General features: G+C 45.5%; 1 protein-coding gene across 1 annotated transcript; it reads right to left on the bottom strand.

Annotated features, from left to right (window-relative positions):
* Nucleotides 1–1,476: 1,476 nt before the first annotated feature.
* SLC13A5 (solute carrier family 13 member 5) lies at nt 1,477–21,999 on the bottom strand. The gene is made up of 12 exons (XM_019545540.1): nt 21,842–21,999; nt 18,612–18,740; nt 17,152–17,288; nt 15,523–15,731; nt 13,552–13,723; nt 12,194–12,316; nt 10,906–11,118; nt 9,502–9,623; nt 8,974–9,092; nt 7,542–7,703; nt 4,589–4,726; nt 1,477–3,765 (listed from the first exon to the last, which is right to left on the bottom strand). Exons 1-12 carry the CDS (start codon nt 21,944–21,946, stop codon nt 3,637–3,639), a joined length of 1,758 nt encoding a protein of 585 aa, XP_019401085.1. The 5' UTR covers nt 21,947–21,999; the 3' UTR covers nt 1,477–3,636.
* Nucleotides 22,000–22,617: the final 618 nt, after the last annotated feature.

The following is a 22,617-nucleotide window of genomic DNA, read 5'->3' as shown; positions in this document are numbered from 1 at the left end:
AACTTGACCAGTTCATCACATATTACAGTCTACACTAGCACCTAGAACAGTGCTTCTCAACCAGGGAGCTGCAGCATCCGGGAGTGCCCTGAGATCCTTTCAAGAGCACTGTGTACAAGGTTGGCACCATTAGGTGTGCAAACATGATTCACAAGATAAACCCAGAGATTTCAAGCAGAAAACCACAGTGTTAAAAAAACCATTCTGACCCAACAAGTTCTTTCTGAGCCCTTTGCAACAGAAAAATTGCTTTATTATTGTTCAGTATCGTTCAATGAGTGAAAACTGAAAGATGGCAAATTCCGAAGGGCTGTCAGGGAATGCCTCGAGTCTAAAAAGGTTGAGAACCACTGGCCTAGAAGGTGTCGACTCACACATTTTTACAACACACCTTGAAATCCTAAACTCCTTTTCTGACCACCTTCCCTTAGGTGCAAAGAATACCCTGGGGGTGGTTCTCTACCACTTGTCCCTCAAGCAATTTCAATGGAGTGACACCAGCACCAGTGAATTCAGAGTGAACTGGGATGGAGAATCCAGCCTTCCTCCGAGTAACCAGAAAAGTAATCTGTGCTGAACAAAAAATTAATTCTACCCCATTGAGTCCGGCAGGTTCATGTCCTGTGACTTGCCCACTTACATTAAAACAAATCAACTGTAGAAAAGAAAAAAAAAAAAAAAAATCACCCGACTTGCCTCAGCAAGGAAGAAAGTGTCAATATTTACAAGACTGCACCATACCATGTACAAAGTGGACTCAATTATCTCAGTAAAAAGGGATTGAGACTTTTGAAGTCATATTTCATTCTTTCCACCTCTCTGTGTTCCTCCTGAAATTTAAACAACACCATTTACATGTTCATAGTGGAATAGAAAGTTTAAACCTCCACTCCTGCAGCAGCACAGGAACCAAAAAAAAAAAAAAAAAATTTCCTTGGCTAAAAGAAAAGTATTCAAATAATTTAAATGCATCCTACTTAAGAAAACTCCCCTCCACTCACTTCTGCACAGGGAGCTGAGGAATGACTGAGTTACGACATTTAACAGGAACCTCCTTCATAAGAGAAATGCTTTTCCACAGGAGAATCAGTTTTGACAGGAAGGAAAACTGAGAACCAAGCACAGAAATTATGTGCTAACAAATCACAGCCAGTAGTCAGGGATGCTTTGCTAACGACTCTCCTATAGCAAAAACCATCCATGGACCCAACCCTGTGAAATCAGTGAGAGTCGAGGGCAATTGCAGTGTCTCAAAGCCAGGCAGCTTGTGCTCCAGCTTAGACAGTACTTGCACTCCCAAAGACGAGATCCCTTAAAGCACCTAACTTCCAGTGATTTCACCATGTTTTCCTAGAGGTATTTCAGCAAAGCTAGATCCCCACAATCATAGCATTTCTTATTGGAACTGACATCTTGCTTAATAGATGAAGAGGTTTTGTTTGTTGGGTGATGTTCACCAGCCACTATCACCTGTTCCTGTTTGATTTCCTGTCTTCCCCCTGTGGTTGTAAGGCAGCTGCCCAGGCTGCCTTGGCCCTTTGTAGTGGTGTAGATAGATACCCCTACAGCAGGTCTGAGCCACTGCACACCTCCTTAGGAGATGCTAACAGCAAGTGTCAGTGGACCCGAGGGTGTCCAGCACCGTGAAGAATCAAACCCTTACACAGTGAATTCAAACAATAGCTAAAAGGTTTTCCGCACAGGAAACATTTCTTTCTCCAACACCAGGTGTTTTATAGATATTTCCTTGCTTTTAAAAGGCAAAGTAAAAATTCTTTTTTTCCAGTTCTATAAAGAAAAAACAGTCATGTTAACAACAACAACATAATAATAATGTTAAACATCTTACATCCATTGATTCATTAGAGGCCTTATTCAGGCTTTGGAACCAGGGTGGCAGGATTTAGGGCCTCAGCCCTCACAACACCCTTGTGAGGTAGGTCAGCACCATTTTCCTCATTAGGCACACAGGGAAAATGAGGCACTATAAAGTTGAGGCTAGGAACAGATGCTGCATTTGTCCCTGGACCACTTCTGCCTGTGTTTGTCCCAGAACAGAAATATTCCAGGACTGGCATGTACACACATCACCCTTTAGAAAGAGTTTATTGAGCGGCTAAATGCACTGCTGCTCTTCTGCCATTGAAGCAGCGACGTAATCCCAGATTAACCATTCAGACACACTTTGTGATATACCAGGATAAACCATTAATACTTCTTATCCCCTGAACCTTTTTAGGGCTTATCCCAGGATAATGGACACAAACATCTGAATGACTGCATTTGGTCCCAGGATAATATGGTATATCATGGGACAAATGCAACATCTGTTTGTAGCCTACATGACTTGCCTACGGCTGCACACAGTGAGACTGCAAAAGCACTCAGATGGTGCCATCCCACTAGACAATGCCACATTGGCTTCTATTAATTTAGTCTCCACAGAATAAATAAAAACCCTTTTTTTGTCTCACTGTCAAAGAAGCCACAGCATGACCAGCTACACACCTCTAAACACCTGTCACCAGCTCTTCTGAAGACGTTATTGCTTCAGAAACATTGAGAGAAATCATGGTGCTATTCCAGTTATAAGCCAGGTACCGTGAAACACTTGACACATAGGGCCTTAAATTGCAAAATACTTTGACAAAACCCCTACTGGAGTCAGCTGGCCCAATCTCAGGGAACAATGAGTAAGACTTTTAGAACCTGGTCCATAATTAGAGTTATAAATATGTTCCCCCCTTCAAAAACCCATCCTTTAGGCCTTGTCTCCACCCCCACATTAAGGAGTTAACTAATTGGAAGGCATGTAAGAGGTTAAGCTAAGAAGTTTCATTACGCCTGGAAGTCTACGTGCAGTCTATCTGTCTCACTTCCAGGTTGTCTACAATAAGGCAGGTACATTAGTGAAGCAATACTTGGCTCAGTATCCTCTTTGTTTCTGCCTGCACCACAACATAGCAAGTAAAAGCTAACCACAACACCTCAGCGCCTATCTGCATTCCAAAGTCATGGCCAGCGCAGTATTTGTTCATCATCGTAGTCGCTCTAATGTGATTTGGGGATGAAGCCAAGGCCTGGGTGAACATTGCTGGATGTGTACTTGGAAAGAGTTTCTCTTCATGTTGTTAAGCCCAACTCAGTAAATCCTTCTTACATTAGGCTGCCAGTGACAGCAGGGACACTTGGTACAATTGGTGATTTATGGACACAAGAGGAAGTTAATGAATTGTAAGCCCTTGACTGTATGCAGTATCCTATGCTAATGATTTACACGTGAATGCTACTAACTTGATGGTTTGATCCATTTTTACAGAGAAGCTTTCTTCTCTTTATTATCGTTAAATAAAATCTATCGCTGCAGTCCCACTTGCTTGGAAACGCACATGATTCAGTCCATCAAAACAAGCGTGTTACCATCACAGCTCCTCAGAGATCTCTACAGAAGCTGTCCTCACGGCTCAGTCATGACTGGAATGATTTCAAGTTGGTTGGTGCCTGACCAGAAATTTGGGCCCCACGATGTTGTATTCATCTAACGCAGCATCTGCACTGCCAATAAGGCACTACGCAGGTCTCGGGGCAATGAGAAAGCAGCATTCAAGTTCATCTTTCCAATACATTCTTCAATGCTCACTTTCCAGACGTGATGTTGGCCCAAGATGGAAACGTGTCCAAGTCAAACAGGGGGCGTCCCCAAGTATTGATGGCCAAAGTGACACAAAGGACTCCAAGAATGTTCATGATGAATCCTGTTTTAGCCTGCGGCAAAATACACACAAGCACAATGAGTGTCCAGAGACCTGCCAGAACCCATTAGCATAAATACAATGCAGAAACCTGAAGGGGTAATTTCAACACCTGAGCAACTTAAAGCCGGGTAATCATGGTGCTGGATGTTCCATGCTCTTGCTTCAATGCTATTGCCATGGAACACGGTGTGCTCAGATCTCCATTTATTTGTGCTCTTTAACAATTGTAAAGCAAGACGCTTATTGATTAAGGGCCAGGTTCGACCACCCACAGACTCAGATCATGCATCTGAAAGAGCCTATGCATCCTGCTCAGAACCTCGCTACTGACTCCAAAGATGACTGCCGGTGCACCAGGCTGATTGTATTATCAACTTAATGCTGAGCATTACGTTTGACTCATGGGAGCAAGATCAGGCCTGTAGATGCACTGATCCAACTTCCCTTGAAAACAGTGGGATTGAAATGAGCAGAAAGCCTGGCTTTGTCGATTGGAAAGACTGATGAACCATTCAACAAATCTAGAAAAGTAGGGCTGGAAGCGCTCTCAGGAGGTCATCTAGACCACACCCCTGCTCAAGGCAGGATCGAGCCTAGTTTGAATATCACTTTGATTCTGTGTGCACCCGCTTCTGCAAGCAAAACTTCACTATTAAAATGTCACTCCCCAAACAGACTAAGCAGCATTAGGCACTGATGGTGTTTGCATGCACTCCATGATAGAACCAAGGAAATACAGATGATCAAACCAAGATGAATCTGAAATAATGAAGACAGATGATAATGGAAGGTTTGGGTGACACACTCGACATCCATTATCATCATCAGCTTACCATGTCTGCAACACGGAGGTGACCGTATGAAAACACTATCGCATTCGGCGGAGTTGCCACAGGTAGCATAAAGGCAAACGAGGCACTGAGAGTCCCCGGGATCATGATGTACAAAGGATTGACCTTGATGGACTGTGCCTGGGGGAAAAAAAGAATGGAATCAAAACACTGGAAGAGATCCAAAATAGAAGCAGGCAGAAAGTATTGAAGATCCCACAAGTACAGAGAGTCAATTCATTCCCCAGCAAAACATCAGCAAAGTAGAGTTTTTGAAAAGCAAATTCACTTTACACTGGAATCCTCTCATAGCCAAGGAAAACTTGATTAAAATTAAAAGGTCATTTGAACCAGAACTGCAAGCCACATGCTACAAGATCCCAAAGTAAACCAAAGCTCCCATCACCCTTCCTAAGTGCAAGGCATTATTTCATGGTCTGAACGCAAGGCTAGAAGTTAGGAATTTTATACTCCTAACATGGTCCTAGCACTCATTCTGTGCCTTGGGACAAGTTATTTAGACTGAGATTTTCAAATGGGCTTAACCATGGCTTAGCTCTGTACTAAGGTTGCCATATTTCCAGTTTCAAAAAAGAGGACACCTGTCTGGATGACACCTCACTCCCAACTCACAGCCCCCCATCCCTGCTGCTGCCCTCACTCCCTACTCGCAGTCCTTCGCCAGCCCCCAGGCCATGCTGGTGCCTCTCAGTTCCAACCTGAACCCCCCATCCCTGCTATTGCCCCTCACTCCTGACCTGCAGACTCCTGGCCCTGCAAGTGGCCCTCGCTCCCAACCCCCAGTCCCTCGCACCCCACTTCTGGCCATGCTCACTTGCTCCCAAGTTGCAGCCCCCTGCACTCCTGATACACAGCTTCCACCCCGCCAGCCCTGCCAGTGCCCCTAGCTCCCAACCCGCAGACCCCTGCTCCCCCCAGCCCTGCCATAGGGGGTTCCCACAACTACCCCCGTCCCAGCTGGGCTGGAGCACAGCAGCTCCAATTTGCGCAGGTGATGGCAGAGTGAGTCCGGCCCCAGCGTAAGCTGGAAGGAAGATGGTTGTGGCACCCCCCACCCTGGGCTGGGGCTTCAGCTCCGCAGCAGGCTGCCTGGCCATGTCCCTTCCTCCTGCCCCCCTGGCAGTACCACTGAGCTCCCTGCTGTCCTCAAAGAGCCCCCTTGCCCCTGGAGGGGCAGGCAGTAGCACCTCCCTCATGCTGCTGCAACCCTGGCACTCGGACATCTTCCCCCAACCCCGCCCCTGCCTCCAATTGCCCTCCCCCTACTCACTCCAGCAGAGCAGAGCAAAATCCGGACATTGGTTCCTGTTTCAAAAAAACACCTGGATGGAGATCAGAGGACTCAAAAAAAGGACGTGTCCAGGAAAACCTGGATGTATGGTAACCCTATCTGTACAGTCTTCTCCTGAAAAAAGTGACCAATGTCATCATTTAGCATCTATCATACTTATAAAAACTGCTTTATGTACTTGACAAATCATTATTTTTCATGCCTCTTTTCCATTCTTAGTGTATTATTGTTCCAGTCTAAATTAAACTCCTCTAACAGCTTTGTCCTCTTCGCTCTTCTAAGGATTTCTTCTAGGTCTGTGTCTACGCAGCTGCCAGTACTGAAAAACTTCCATTGCCTTCTTCATTCACATGCAGGAAGGTTTTTCTCCTAAACACTGCTTGTTACTCAGCTGGTCCCTTCCACTTTGCTATTCTCTTTTTTCTCTGTACAGTAATACTTAAAAATGATACTTGATCCCTTTTTGTTAGTTTTGGCTTTTGCTTCATGGTATAATTTGGCATTCTGGTCAAATTTATCCAGAGATTTTTTTTTTGATCTCGGACCACACTTTGGGAGGGTTTGTCAGAGTGACACAGGAATGTGATTGTAATTACTAGGCTCCTGGAGTAGGATTTTAAACACTGTGCACAGTTTGTGGGATTCTCTGCTCCTTCGAATGTCAGTGCCAGCTGAAGTCACTGCTAGCTAAGCAGCCTGGATCAGGGTAATTTTACTTGGAAAAAATGAACTCAAATAAATTGTTCATCCTTTCCAAATGGAAAAAAAAAAAAAAAAGATCTGATCTACTCTCATCTGGACTCTGGTATCAACTCTGCTCCTCTGCAAAAAATGCAGGGACTATATTTCACTATTTATAAATTTCACTATGGTATAAATCTGTTGCATTTTACTCTGTGAAAGAGAACATTTTTCACATACAGGCCAATTAAGACCCCATTACTTTCAGCATTCTATTAAGACTACAACAGAGGAAACACCCCAAGAAAATAAATGGAGTGAGATAGATTTTGCGTTCTAGTAAGAAAAACTTGAGTCTAAGTTATCTCAGCAAAAAACCCCCAAAAAACAATATTTAACATATAGAGCACTCATAAACCCAAATATCTACAAGTGGTCCCTCTACAGAGCCGGACTATTTGCCGTTCTGCGTCTTCTGCCATCATCTGTGCTACTGCAAAGTGTGTAAAATGTTCCCAGCTCAGGACCTTGGTGTTTCATGCTTGTTTTGTTCTCGCTTTGTACTGCTGCAAATGACTATTAAAGATACAGGGCAATGGAGAATCCACCCTTTAGTATTAACCTTGCCCTTTCAGAAGCAGGGGAGCATAAGCACATGCTTAAGTCTGTTCCTATTGAGGAAAACATTTAAGCACCCTGACCTACCAGTCTGATCCTTTTTACCTGCACTAGAACCAAAAAGATTTCAGCATATCACCATCTACTGAGCTTTTCTGCCTGGTGGGTTACTGGCCATTTGCTTTGTGGACTATTCCTATTTTCACATGGAGGCCTTTGGCTTACCACATATATCTTGTAGATGACAGTAAATACAGGATTGCCCTATGGTTAGAGATTTTATCCATTTTCCCCATTTCAATTCTCCAGACTCCCAGAGAGAAATAGCTAAAATGACATTCTTACCAAGGATGCAAAGATAGGCATGAAGAGGGTGGCTGTTGCTACATTACTGGTGCATTCGGTGAAGACAGCAGTAACAAATGAAAGTATCACTGCAATGGCCCAGGCAGGAACACTGTTTAGTGGTGACATCTGTTGACCCAACCATCTTGAAAGACCGGAAACCTGTAACAACATGGGGTGTGTTTCAATAAGAGACAGAATGTCTTGGTCATGCACACTACCTCCGATTGTCTGTAACATATGGTTAAGCCCAAACTATGCATGTAAATGCATCGTCAAACTTGGATCATTCACCCATCGAAAGAATATTAAGCCACGGGTAGAGAAAGCACTGTGACATTTCGCGAACAAAGGAAATTCTCTGCCAGCCAGAAATTGTATCTGGGACTCACTACCCCAGTGCCCTCAGAAGCCAAATATTTGCTCACATTTTGGTCAGAAGTACCAAAGTCTCTGCCAAGTTGAAGCACGTTGCAGAGTTACATCCTATACCCAGGGAGCCATGCAATCGCAGAGAGTTAATGAATCACTTGCAGAACTCATTGAATAAGACTTCCAAGATATTGCCTCAATCTTGTTACAGCAATATTGTCAAGGATTGACTAGATTGGCTCATCAAGCGTACTGTTTGGATCCAGGGCCAGAGGTTGGGGAACATTACAAACCCAGGATTTTGGTTTGCCCTACTATTTAAAAATGACCCGGCCACAAAGTTTGGATTGGGATTGGAAAGTCCGCAAAAATTGGCAGTTTGGGGATTGAGGGTTTTGGTTCAGACCCATCTCATTGGGGGGGGGGCAAGCCTTCATTTATTTCTGGAGCTGAATTCAATTCTGAATTCAGCAGCCCAGGATCAGCCCGCTGGTCCACTTACTTCCCTCAAAAGGAAGGGTCAAGAAACAACACAGGAGAAGATTATGGAAAAACCTGTCCGCAAAGACAGTGTTTCCTTTCTGACCACCTTACTTCATGCCCCATGACATGAAGACTCACATCCCTTTTAAACCAAATCAAGCAGTTCTGAAACTCAGAGATGCATTATCTGAGCTTCTCTTTTCTGGCCAGGTGTCGGATGGGGCAGGGGAAGGATTATATATGCAAAGAAAGACTCCTGTCTTGGAATATCGAACCAGGGAAAGAACAAGGAAGATTTCCAGGCTAACAGGTCCCCTCTAGGGGCTCTGGGGAGTTAGAGCCACTTGGTAAAAGCACCCAGGCTCTTGGTGGCCATTCACTGAAGCTCCCTGACCACAACTAGAGAGCAATTCTATTAACGAAGAGAGAAGAGTCCCTGCTATGTCAGTACCTAGATCTGGATCTAAACATCTCTACCATTTAGGTGTTATTACAATCCCAGGGTTCATTATGGGGCCCATTCCTAATAACAAGGGACCAAGAGTCATCCTTAGACTCAGTGACAACAAAGACATACTTCACTTCCACGGGCCAAGGCGAAGCCCCCTCCAAGCAGCAGCACAATACTCCAGGGCAGCCTTCTCTGAACCACCTTCCACTCTAGCAATGGGGCTGGCAAGAATGGCTCTTTCATAGCTGAAGTGGAAACAAACAAAAGCACTATACGATTAGGAGACGAACACTTTGTTCTGTGCTCTGTGTGGGTATGTGCTGTTATCGTAGCTGCTACTGCCGTGCTAACACAATGATAACACCCAATGACACATGATCTAAGCCACAGGCCAGGTCAGGCTGGGGCAGAATCGTGAGAAAACTGCGCAGTTCAGATACACAAAAGCAATGTGTTGGTTAGGTCCTAGGGACTGCATACATTGCAAAGCAAATTGCAGTAGTGTGTTTCTTCCAGCACAGCCAACAGGACCTGAGGAACTGTTCCTCAGTCTCAGCATTGGCAGTGGTGATGTCACTATGAGAACATGAACTGGACTCAGGGAGCAGGGGTCCTCCAAGTCAAACAAATATTGTCAACCCCGCTTTCAATTACCTCGTTCCCTCTGTTCAGGATCAAAGCTATCTCGATTACAGCAGAGGAACTTGGGTTTAGTTGCCGGAACAATGAACAGTAACAGTGCGACAAAGATAGCGACCGTGGCATCAGTGACAAACCTAGAGGAAAAGGAAAAAGGCAGCTCAAAGTATAGGATCCCCTTCTCCCATAAAATGGCATTCCCCCAGCACGTGGTCCCCTGCCCCAGCGAGTGACAAGCCAAATGTCTTATTTACTTCTACTTGCCTGATCTCTCAAAAGTAGCCTATAAAATTTAGCAACATTTAGTACCCCCTCAATTCTAGTTCCTAGTAGCCAGGCTAGCAAAGTGCACCTGTATTCATATCATCTCGCTTGTTATTCAGCAATTTGTAACATGCCATCCATCAGAGGATCTCACAAGGGTTTTCCTTCCTACACTTCTCTCAGGTAGAGACATATAATTACCCTACTTTGTATTGGGAAAATTGAGGTGCAGAGAGATAAAGTACCTTGTCAAAGGTCAGGGGCAAATTAAAAAAAACAGAACACTGACTGATTAAGATGCATTAACTGCAAGTATGAGCAAGACACTGTGGCATCTAATTATCACTCATGGTTATTGGCATTATACCTATAAGAGTGTAAGCCACTTTTGAAACTGGAACTGAGGACTCTCAGCCAGTTGCTCAGTTTTGCTAAGTTTACTCTGTAGCAATTCCAAGCCCTCAAAACAGAGCTTGGATGTTTAACGTTCTTTGCTAAGAAGGTGCATGGTTTATAGCAGTTAGTTTATCTAGCGCATTTTCTCTTGCACAGAAAGTTTCTACGTATGAAAGTATTACAAGCTCACTCTATCCTCTAGGGATACATCAATGTCTGGAGACGAGAATGATTAACTTAGACTTCAAGGTCTTTGGGGCATGGACTGACAAGTTCTGTGTTTGTACAGCACCTAGAACAGTGGGGTACTGGTCCATGACTGGGGCTACTAACTGCTACCACAATAAAATTAAGCAGCTGTGGATGGCAAGTGACAATCCAAAATTCAGGTGATACTGGCCCATGAGAGCCGAGTACAGTCACTTTGATAGCAAAACCATATATTAAGATAACTAAACCATAGAACTGAAAAACCAAGAGAAAAGAAACTAGATTGAGATGCATGTAAATGATTTCCCCTCATATCAGCTCCATTAGGCTCATCCTGCAGTACCCTTTGCATTGCCTTCCAATCACTACCCCTCACTAGATCAAATATGATCAATTATCTGGTCCCAAGTAAGAGGCAAGATCAAATCTGTGCAACTACTTCTACCTGTCACTTGAAACAGGAGTTGAAATCAGGGTGGTAGTCAAAGGGGAATACAGCTGAGGAACATAGTGGTCACTGAGTCAAGACACTGAAGGATGCAGACTTACTCTGATTTCCTGTTGAAGAGGTAGGTGGCCCAGCCAGGAATGAAACCGGGGTCACGTGTAAACCACAGGAGAACCAAAAGAACAAATATCATGAGGACGTTGAATTCCGCGAAGGAGATGGAGCCCAGTTTCTGGAGCTCTAACTTAAGCACATCGAATGCAGCTCTCTCTTTGTCGGTCCTCTCCATCCCGCAGCCCCAGGTCTGTTTCAAACTTCATATAAAAAAGAGGTGATGTTATACATATATGTGCTCGCAAGAGAAAAAACCTGTCCCTCCTGGGGGCAGGACCATGTTGCTAGCTATAGGTCGGTACTAGTAAGGAGGTTTTTGAAAACAGAAGATTCCATCTAAACATGCTGTGGGGTCAAAGCCAAAATGTTCCACAGAGTCATGCTGATTTCCATCAAGCGCCCTCCAGGAGTGAGCTGTCATACTTGGACTTCCTTAGAGAACTGGTCCTGAATGGGGGAGATCCAGGTTCCAACTCCCTGCTCTGCCAGATTCAGTGGTCCAAAGGGAAAAATCCTGCTTTGTATCAGGGCTTTGTACCCAGGACCCCCGCATGCCAAGCAGCTGTCCTAGTTACATGTCCCTCCAATCAGTTACATGTCCCTCCAATCAGTGTCTTGGCACAATTCTGGTTTTGCAAAAACATCGTGTTTTTATTTCCGTAACAAGTTTGGAAACTCCCAAGTTGCACGGAATCACACTTGCCATCTTCTGTACTAGGTTGTCTATAGCTAAGCCACCCTACAAGGTAAATCACTTATCTTGCAGAGTCTTCCCTCTGCACATAAAGGTCACCAGTTATCATATCTGACTGAGGTCACTGGGAAACAGAGGAGCAGCATGGTAGTCCCATTTCTGCCACTGATCTACTATGCCTATTTCTATCACTGCCACCTTTTTTCCTCTTGAAATAGCAAGCTCCTGGGAGCTCTCACTAGGCAGGTGTACAACACCAGCTACAGCAGAACAGAAAATTGCAGCTGGAGCTTCTAGGTACTTCTGGAAAAGAAATGTCAGTGCTAACTGCAAATGTCATTATAACTAGTTCACTTTAACCCCAACATGACACTGTATGTATACCAAGTTCCTGATAAAGATGCTGTCATTCCTCTTCTACTCAATGCTTCTCTTCCAGACTGGAGAGCTAAACAGCAGCCATTTGAGGACCCTATCCCTGATAATAAGAAAGAAAGGTATAGGACCAGACTCTTAGCTGGCTTAAATTGAATGGTTTACAGCTGCTGAGTGTTTAGCCAGTAGTGCAATTTAATACTTACTTGAGTCCCATGAATGAAAACTGGAGCCAAAGCCAAGCTAATATCAACATCAGAATCATGTTAGGGAAGGCAAATCCAAACCAGGAAGCAAAATTCACAGTATCACCATTTCTGGGGAACAATCTGAAGAAAAAAAACCAATGTCAAATCACTGATGAGTCTATTCTCCCTTTACTATCTGCTGATGGGAATTATCCATGAACCTCAAGGCTTATCCGTGATTAATAAAGTGCATCACCATAGCTCCAAAAGGCTCCTGGGTTCAAACTGACCCCCAAATGCCTTTTGTATAATATCTTGCTGTTTGTTACAGAATATTTTACAGTAAACTCATTCAGCAGCTCCTGTTCCTAGTTTGGGTCTAGCCATTGTAAAGACTCAATGTATGTTGCACAAGGCAATGTAAAGATCCACCCGTACCTTATCCTTAGCAGTAGTTTTGCTTTTATCACGTCTGCTCATCCATCACGGTGTTTCTAGCACTGCTTTCCCTTTGCTCTTTATAACTAAGGGGGTCTGCATATAGACAGGAATTTAGGGTATGAGTCTGTTTCTATGGAAACTAACCACAAATCTGTTCACTTCAGTAGGATCAGGATTTGGTTCTCAGAAACTGAAATATCTCTAACTCTGTCCCTGTATTTTTGCATTCACGGTCAAGGCTAGATGTAACTTGAGTAGAAATGTCAGTTCCAATTCTTCAGCTGGTTTCTACTGGTTCTGTTCTAGCCAGCTAAATTTTAAAACCTGTTAGCTTACTGGCTGAGGGACTAGCCATCTTCTGGTAGAAATTAGTGTAGGGCTGATGTGGAGTCTACTGGAATTGAATTACCACTACAGAGATCACAGATCTGAATCAACAATTCCCAAACAATTCCATAGTCAAGACTGTATTATAGCAGAGACAGACAGTCTTGTGGACACCTCCTCTCCTGCTCAATAACATCCCTGTGGCTTCTACAGCAACTGCTTATATGAAAGAGTCATTTTAAAGAGTCTAATGTATTTCTAGATGAAAAGAGATCACACAGTCTCCTTCTATTTCTCACTGATTTTCTCCCTCTCATTTGCTGTGTGTTAGCTGGAAAAAAGTAGGAGCCAACAGCACGTGATCAAACAGTTCTCGGCATGTCATCAGCAAGTGCCTCAAACCCTCCCATAGGTCTATACCAATTGCACAGGCAACTTTCATTGGGCTATCTAGCTGCCTAGTTGTGTTGGAGAAGAAAATGTGAAGAGGATAAAATAGGTTATTCATTATGACGTAAATCACCCAGGTATTGCCACCAATTTGGCTGGCCAGAAAACGAAGTGAGGCCTTTTAAGTAGCCTAAAAAGAAATGGTGAAAAGCACTTACTCATTCATCTGGCCTTTCAGCACCAGGTTTGGCCCTGTTCCTGTGAGCGTTGCAGTTCCTCCGATGCTAGCAGCATAGCACACACACAGTATCAGCCCCTTGCAGGTGCGCTTCTTTAATTCTCTTTCCTTGTAAGCTGTGGGGTCGTCAGGGATGTGTCCATTACTTATGACTAGAAGGAAGAAAGAGTGTTACTTGCCTTTGGAAAAGCTCTGGGAGGAGTGTGCTCAGGAGGACAGCATGGACAGTGCTGCAATCTGTCTGTGCCTCTTATCTTGAATAATGCAACATTATGTAGGTTATATGGCCCAATCACTTTCTAGTAACGTTCATGGGGAATTGAAGAGAGGGTGACCTTATAATAATGATGGCGCTAGTTAGGGATTCTGGAGATCTGGGTTCAAGTTTTGGTTCTGCCAAGGACTTTCTGTACAAACTTGGGTAGATCATTTTGCCTCTCTGTGCCTCAGTTTCCTTTTCTGTACAAGGAGGATATCAGCCTTTGCCTCCATCACAGAACAGCAGCATTGGAGACTGCCAATAAATGCAAAAAAGCAGAGGATCAAATTCTTTCCTGGAGCAGCCATTGAAGTTAATGGAACTGCAACTGCTTGGATCAGGGCTGTATTATGTTTCTATAGCTCAGTGTTTGTCTTGCTTCTTCTTTTGGAGATAAATCCAATCTGAAAATGTGATTTCAATAGTTGTGCTGGATGAAATCACCATGAAAAATGCACTCAACTCCAAGATGCCACAGGACACCATTCACAATCTGGGTTACCTGCCTTGTGGGAGGGGGTAAGTTAGGCAGCTAAACCAAACTGTTAATGGTAAACCAGCACTTGGAAGACAGTTCAAAATCCAACAAAACTGCCACTAGCACTGCTCACCATTGAGCATCAAAACTGAATCATGCATTATCAGACAGAAGAAAGCCTGCTTTCCTTAACAGCTCTGATGTTCAAAATTGGCCACATTACTGCCAAGTACCACGTGACAACGTTAAATCAACAGAGGCATCTGTGTGCCCCATGTCCCCACTGTATGTGCATGTCTTGTGGGTTTGTCTCACAACACCCCTGTGAGGTAGAGAAATAATCACCCCATTTTACAGAGAGGGGAACTGAGGTGCTAGGGAGTTTTAGTATTGTGACCAAGGTGACAAACAGAACCTGCACCTGATTGAGTTCCTGATTATGCACGCAGGCCTCTCAGGTCCCTGCCCATTGCTTTGTTCTGCTTCTTCCCCTCACAGTAAAAGGTACTGGAGTCTCCAATCATACAAGCTCTGCAAGGACACATCCCTGCCTGCTTAGAGACCCACCGAAGTTAATGAGACTTGACACAAGTGCACGATTCTACCCATATAGAGAGCATAGTTGCAGTGGTGGAGCCTGGGGGATACCCAAGATAGAGAGAAAAATATTTTCAAGTATGGAGAGGCAAGGAACCCCACCAGAACCTATTCCAGGGTAGGGCAAATGCCAACTCATCTTAGCTTTCATGTGGGTGTTGCTGGATCATGTATTACTAGGTCACTTTCCCTGCAACTTGCTTGATAAAGGTGCACCTGCTAATTCATGGCAGCACAAGATGCTATCAAGTAAAATTTTCAAAACTGCCTCAGTGACTTGAGAGCCCATTGATGCTCAAAGAGGTTCCTGGTTAGCCAGGTCACTTCTAAAACTGGGACTTGAAGTCACATGGGTGCTTTTGAATTGTTACTGCTCACCTGGGCCTGATACTCAGTGACTCTGAGAGCCCCTGGATTTCAAGAGGATCAGGGGGGTTCAGCATACATAAAAAAGCTTCAAGTGTTACGTGGCTTTGGAACACAAACCAGCAGGCTTGTTTTGCCACGGACTGAGCCAGGGTGGTACGGGAGGCATAAGACTTTTTTCTGACATGGTCAGCATGCTATGGATCACCACACTCTGCAGGAATACCAATGGACTGTAGCTGGCCCCTTACCCTGCACCCCCACTGTGTTTGCTGCATTCTTTTCTTCCAGTTCGAAAGCAACATTTGTTTGTGCAACAGGTGGCTCTGCCAAATCCTCCTCAGTGCTGTACATTTGTTCCAAGATAGCCTGGACGATAGGAACCATCATGGCAGTAGTGGCAGTGTTGCTTATCCACATGGACAGGAAGGCGGTGACTCCCATAAACCCCAGCATTAAGCTGCAGAGAGAGAGACAGAAGAGAGGGAGGAAGGATAAATCCAAAAGCATTGCTGGGCTTTGGCCACAGGACCTATTGCAGGGCTTCCCGTGAAAGCTGGGCTCAGGTTGGAGTGCATCTATGCTCTAGCAAAGCAAACCCTGGGCCAAATTCTTTGCTGATGAAGCTCCACTGCTTTCGCTGGAAATACACACAGAGACTATTTATCCCTGTGCATCTCCATAAAAGTAATCCAACCATTGCTCAGTCCCAGCTGGAAGTGCCTGTAATTTAGCCAGCACAGAAAAGAACCTGTTATTGAACAGCAAACCACAAACCACTGCTGCTTTCCCTGGTTTCCATCCAGCCTGGAGAACGATGCTTTCTAACACGGCCTGGGCTCTGGATCTCAGCTAACACAAACCAGCTGCTCTCCCCCACTACCAGCTGTACCAGGCTTCCTCAGCCAGAGCGGGCACTGTGGCCATCTCCTGTCAGCCTTGCCTGCTCTGCTAATAAGTAACCAGTGCAGAGTGTGGGTTCCTGCAACTGAGTGACAACCAAGACCTCAGCAGCACTCGGATCCTCATTATCAGGGCCAAATCCCAGTGTATTTGTACAGAAGATCATTGCTAGGTTCAGGGAAATAAAACAGTCTCCCCAAGACAAACAACACCCACCTAGTCCCTCTCCAGTCTCTCCTACTGCTCTGGCAATGTAAACCAGCAAATCCACTTTGCCCTGTTCCCACTGGTCATGTCTGGGCTATACCAAGGCCTAAGCATCAGCTGTCACGGCCCTTCTCTATGGATGCACAAGACACTGCCCTGCACTGCTGGTCTACAGCACACAGGCAGGGACCAGTTCCTCGAGTGATGCCCGTCTGCATTATGCAACAATTTTGATGCACTTCAGGGCCATGGAAAGTGGTGAATGGGCAGGATCTCAAACCCAAGGGGAAATTTGGAGGGTCAGTTTCATAGATTAACACAGGTAATTCTCTGCTGTGCCTTTGCTCTGAGCTCCTCAAAGACTCAAACAGGAACCGAGCGTCTGAACATGAGGCAACACAAAGGACCCAACTGAGAAACTTAAGAGCCCAGTGTTAAGGGCTAGGAATGAAGATCTAAACACTTCAAAGCCACACTCAGCACTCAAAACCTGATAGAGGCATGAAGGACGCAACTAAATCAGTAGCAAAACTCCCCTCGACCTGGCAAGAGCCAAGTCATATGTCTGTCCTGGGTTTTAGGGCATGAGCTCATCCCTGCAAGGGTGGAGGCAGCCTCTGGAAACCCTTGGCAATTGCATGGAACAACCGCAGCTTCCATAGCTTTCATTCTGTGTTATTCCACTGAACTTTCTCTCCCCAGCCTCCAAGTGTTGGCTGGTGCTGAGCTGGGCTGCCCTGACAGGAAGCGGGTGTAATGGGGCCTCTTACAGTGCAGGCTTGACTCCGACGATGAGCAAGACCCTCAGTGCAATGCGTTTGTGCAGGTTCCAGTGCTCCACAGCCACAGCTACAATCAGGCCCCCGACAAACAGCATGTTGGTGTCCTTCAGGTACTGCATGCACACCTGCAACAAAGGAGTCTCCATTAGCTGCCAAAGTCTCATCCAGTCAACAGCCAGAGCACTCCAGTCCTCCTCCCACTCTCACTGAACCCATCTGTAAACTTCTCCTCCTTTCCAGCATAGGCATTTTCCTGTGCTGCCATACCCAAGCCTGTGCTTGTTTATGAGGATGTCAAGCTGACGAGACCAGAGACTTCTTCTCCTCTGTTTGTCCAATGTCTAGGGAAACTGCATCTGACAGGAAGCGGGTGTAATGGGAACATTTATGAACTCAGTGCCAATGACCTATAAAGTATATGACCTGTGACGAATGGAGGTTAGTTGCTCTCTGCTTTGCATGCACAACTGGTTTGCCAAGAGGCCAAGCCATAAATGGTAGCTCAGCCCTTCTGAAAAATCAGGCATAATCCTTCCCATAGTCAATCGTCAGAAGCGATTGAAACCTGGACTTTCTGTACTTAAGCACGGAAAAATACCACTCGAGCCAATACAGCAAGCTGAAGAACTGGCATAAAGACTGTTATCCTTTACAAGTACCATCCACTGGACACGGATACAGTGCATTTGTCTCACACATATGAAAGCTCCTAAAGTACGAGTCCTGGCTTGTGAGCCACTTTAATAATGATCCCTCAGCCAAGAAGGCTTGGCACAGACATTCAAAACACCCAAGGCGGAATTGACCTAAGTTACATGGTTTTCTATAAGTGGTGTAGTTTAGATAGGTAGTCCACAGAACACATATTCACCTTTTTTTGGGGTGGGACAACACCTTAGACTGGGTTCCACCATTTTTAAAACTAGTCTATGCATGCCAAACGTCTGTTCTGTTGATGGTATAGACTAGTTTTGTGAGCTGAACTTCTGTTCTTTTATGTGTATAAACCAGTTGCCAATCACTTTCACCAGTAAAAGTGTAATGTCTGTACCAGACCAATGGGTCTAAACTAGGAACCTTCCTTGCCAAAGCACAGATCCCTTCCACTCACTGGCTACAGTAGAAGGCTATTCTCCTCTACCTGGACCATCTACCCATGAAGGACACAATCCACACCATGCATCACATACATAGTCACATCTGTGTCAACATAATGCATTTGTTTCTGTATCTTTCTGGTCCTGGTTTACACTACAGAGGTTAAACATGTTTGATGAGCGTTGGCATCGGCATCTTGGAAGCTGCTAGGGTGGATGGATGTTAACCAGAAGGTAAGCAGCTCAAAGTTGAGATGTATGGAAACATTTTCTCAAATACACAAAGGGAAGTCTGTCTCAGGCCCTGAAATTTATGGTTTAAGTCTGCACTGCCCACGGATCAATACCTACCTCTTTAGACTCCAGGATGCCAAACAGAGGAAATAATACAACCGGGAGGAGAGAAGTAATAGCCAACGGGATAACCTCTGCACACCAGTACACAGCCATGAGGATGATGACATAGCCACATCTGGCCTCCTGTGGGAACAAAAGTGAGCAAGTTCTTACGCACAATAAACTAAGTACGTTGCTGAATACATAGCAGACGCCCCAAAAGTAGATCCCAGGATATAAATGGCAGCATCCAAACTACACAACCAATTAGAGGAGGGGAAAGTGGTTGATGTAATGATCCCTTTCCCAGGGAAAATGTTCCTGGAGACTTGGCTATTACAACCTGGTAGATTCCAATGGCAAACCTGTACCTTCAGAGAAATGCTGGGTCCATGAAAGGCAAGGGCAGCCTTACCACCGAGTTCAATGCAACCAAGGCGTCACCCCCACAGCTGATTGTAATGGTGCAACTGCCTACGACTTCCCATCAGAGTCCTTTGGATAGAAGACCACTTCTAAAAGAAGTCAAACACCAAATGAGAGACATTTCATGTTTCCAGCTTATCAGTTACTCACACATAGGTCTGGTGAGGACGTGCCAATTTAAATGTTGCATTCCCAAGCCTTCTCCTGAAACCCACATATATGCAAAACTCTTTTTGACGTTGGTGTTTGTATTATATATACAAAGACCACGGGACAAAGCTTAGCATACAGGAAAACCAAAATTTCCATAGGAAGACAACAGCTGGACCACACATGTTCACTCAGCTAGTGTTTGGATGTTCAATAAAGGCAGCACATTTGTTTCCTAATAGGCAAGATTTTTAAGGATGAACCATGATTTGGCTCAACTCGGTTTGTAGTTGCCCATTTTAAAAGGTGTTCAGTTTTCCAAATGTGGATGGTCAGTGCTTTCTGAAGATCAGGCCGCTATAAAGTGCCTGAAGTTCAACACCCAAAACTGTGATTTTAAATGTCTCCAGTTGGTTTTGAAATTACTGGTCTAATCTTTGAAGTATCTGTGCATTGCTTTATTATAGGTATTAAGCTACTCACTTGAAATTATATGTGTTTGCTCAACTGTGGGATTTCCTAGATTAGAAATGTTGAAACAGGTCTACTTAAACTGTTGATTAGACATTTTAATCACCTAGCAATCCTTGGTTTTATAAATTCAATCTTCCTGTGGGAAGCAAGTATTCATTAACTGACTGTAAACAGAGTTTGCATCTTTAAGCATAAATGCTTCTTGGTTTACAATTTGCTTGTTTAAAATAACTGATTAAAGGGTTTTATTCTAATATAACAAATGGGATCTTTCTGCCAAGAGCACAGGTGGTGGCAAAGAAGTGATGTTTACTGACATACTGCATGGGGATTTTTACAAATAGCAAGGTGTTTCTGCTTAATTTGGTTGATAAGCTTTTTATACTAGTAGGAAGTGTTACCAATCATTTTACCGATTGTCAGCTTTAGAGGAGAGTAGCTACAGAAAACTTTCAGTAAAAGGAACAATTCTGCATGAATTACACAATAGGAGAGAGCCTGCGCTCCTTGGGTCGCTGTCCTTGATTGTTGCAACTTGATGCTGCAATTGTAGGTTGTACATCAGCAGCTGAATGAATGCTGAAACTTCTTGTATAATTTTTTGAGCATTTTGCCAATATGAGAAACACTAAAACAGCTCTGTGGACCTGAAGAAAAGCAACCTGACAACATGACAGAAGCACCAGTTATGCAGAACACAGGAGTGAATAATTTACAGAAAGTTCAAAAATGCAAGAGTGACTATAAATTAACTCCATTAAATCAGGCAATTCAAATGTGAACAAGAACAAGGGTTAAAATGTATGTAAGCTGTAATTAATAGGAGTTAAAATGTATGGAAGGCAAGCTGTAATTAACAGAAACAATTGTAGAATGTGTTTTTTTTAAGTCTTTGAACAGTTTGCAGAAAACATAACGAGTACTTCTTGTACAGGTGAGAAAGTGATCATTGCCAGGAATTTTACTTCCCTGTTGTACAATCCTGTAATCTCCTACAATGACGACATGATACTCCTTCTTCCCGAACTTCAAAGACACTCATTCACCCTTTACATTGCAATGGGTGTGCTCCACAGTATTGACTTTACAGCACTTACGCTCCAGACTTTTACTTTTTCAAGCTACTTGAACTATGATTTGCTCCCAAGCCCATAGGAATTTGTCTTGCAATGAAGTCTCTGTGGCCAACTGAAAGGCAGGGCTGGCATTATTTAGTCAGGTAAACCCAAAAGGGCTATTATTTTTGTTTAGAAACATGCGTGAGGTTGGGGGTTTTTTCTGTAATTTAACATATACTGAGCTATTTAGGTCAGCGAAAGAAAAAAAAAGACTAGCTTTAACATTATTAATAGAACTGACTCTAAGAGGTGCAGTATTTGCTAGAAGCATGGTTTGCCAAAGAAACTACACATTACAGGGAGCCTGCTTTACACCAGCTTGACACGGGGACAACTCCACCAACAACAAAGCTGCACCCAGAGGAAGGTGCAAAGGGACAAGCAGTTTGCAATTCTTTGCCGACACGGTCCTACTGCTTCCCGAGCCGTCCCTTTAGTGAGTGATATAATCCTTCCTATCATCCGACCCCGTGCAGAACAACTGCCCCTTTCCTGCCCCTGCAGAGAATGACAATGAAGCGATGGGTAAATATGAAGCCCCACAGCATGTCCGTGGCTCGTTCATCGGTTCATAGATGTAGGGTCGGATCATCATCAAGTCCGACTCCCGGCCCTGGGCAGGAACGCATTTCCCAGGTGGAGAAGGAGAAGCACAGAGCACGAAGGTGACATGATATCACCTTTTCTATCATGAATAGAAAATTATCTATCACCAGCGCAGGGAGATGCTCTGTCCTGGCCCCAGACAACTGTGAAATGACAGGTAGATACGAAACCGCGTCCGCGGCCTGCGCATCTCCCAGAAGCGCAGCGCGTGAAGCTACACGACCGTCACCGCCATCCCACAACGTGACCACGGTCAGTATCAACATCCCCGAGCCTGGGCCGACAACTCGGGGCGCGAGCTTTTCTGGGCAACGCGTGAAACCCTCCCGCTGCGCCCTTGTGCAGGGCACGGACAGGCGAAGCAGCGGGTATGAAGGGCCTCCCCCCAGAAAAGGGCCTGGACAGCTGGTGGATGCTTTTGGGTGTGGACAGGTGGAGGAGGAAGGGAGGGGGACAGGAGCCGGCTCTTACCAGGCTGCGGAGGACGAGCGGCAGCGGCAGGAGCAGCAGCGGCGGCAGCAGCAGGAGGGCGAAGGACTTGCACTGCAGCAGCGACCTCGCCCAGCGCCGGACCATCGTCTGCGGGAGCGGAGCGGAGCGGGACAGGCCGGCCGGCCGGGACAGCCGCTTTATACGAGCCCGGCCGGGACACCCCCTGCCCCGGCCGCGCGGCGCAGCGCCCCCTGGCGGCCGCTCCCGGCTGCAGCCCCCCCGCGGGTGCCGCCTCAGTGCTGGCAACCCCCGGCCTAAAACTCGGTGATAGTAAACCCCGGTGCTCGCCTCAGTGATGATAACCCCCCCGGCCTAAAACTCACCCACAATCCCCATCCCCTAAAACTCAGCGCAACCCCCCGGCCTAAAACTCAGTGGTAGTAACCCCACCCGGTGCCCACCTCAGTGATGATAACCCCCCCGGCCTAAAACTCGGTGATAATAAACCCCCGGTGCTCGCCTCAGTGATGATAACCCCCCCGGCCTAAAACTCACCCACAATCCCCACCCCCTAAAACTCAGCGCAACCCCCCCGGCCCAAACTCAGCACAAGCCTGGTCCGCCCCCCAGTGATAAGCCTAAGCCTCAGTGAGGGTGCCACCCCTGCCTCGGGCTGGGCGTCAAGGAGCACCTCCGAACTCCAGCGGTTCCCGCTCCCAGGCCACGCACCTGTCGCCGCGAGCGAGCGTCCGCCTCGACGTTTCGCAGGCCCCCGGGTCGGGAAGCCTCATGTGGCTGCAAGAGAGAGGCGGGCG

The sequence above is a fragment of the Crocodylus porosus genome, unplaced genomic scaffold, assembly GCF_001723895.1.
Source record: "Crocodylus porosus isolate Cpor-Errol unplaced genomic scaffold, CroPor_comp1, whole genome shotgun sequence".
Lineage (NCBI taxonomy): Eukaryota > Metazoa > Chordata > Crocodylia > Crocodylidae > Crocodylus > Crocodylus porosus.
This window is presented reverse-complemented; position numbering and strand designations above follow the sequence as displayed.

Bases quoted from the DNA above. Each gene is read 5' to 3' on its own strand.
- SLC13A5 (XM_019545540.1), bottom strand. From the start codon at position 21,946: ATGGTCCGGCGCTGGGCGAGGTCGCTGCTGCAGTGCAAGTCCTTCGCC. The intron at 17,289-18,611 runs GTAGGTATTGAT...CCTTTGTTGCAG, and splicing joins GCATCCTGGAGTCTAAAGAG to GTGTGCATGCAGTACCTGAA. The intron at 4,727-7,541 runs GTAAGAATGTCA...TTTTTCCCCCAG, and splicing joins TGCCTATCTTTGCATCCTTG to GCACAGTCCATCAAGGTCAA.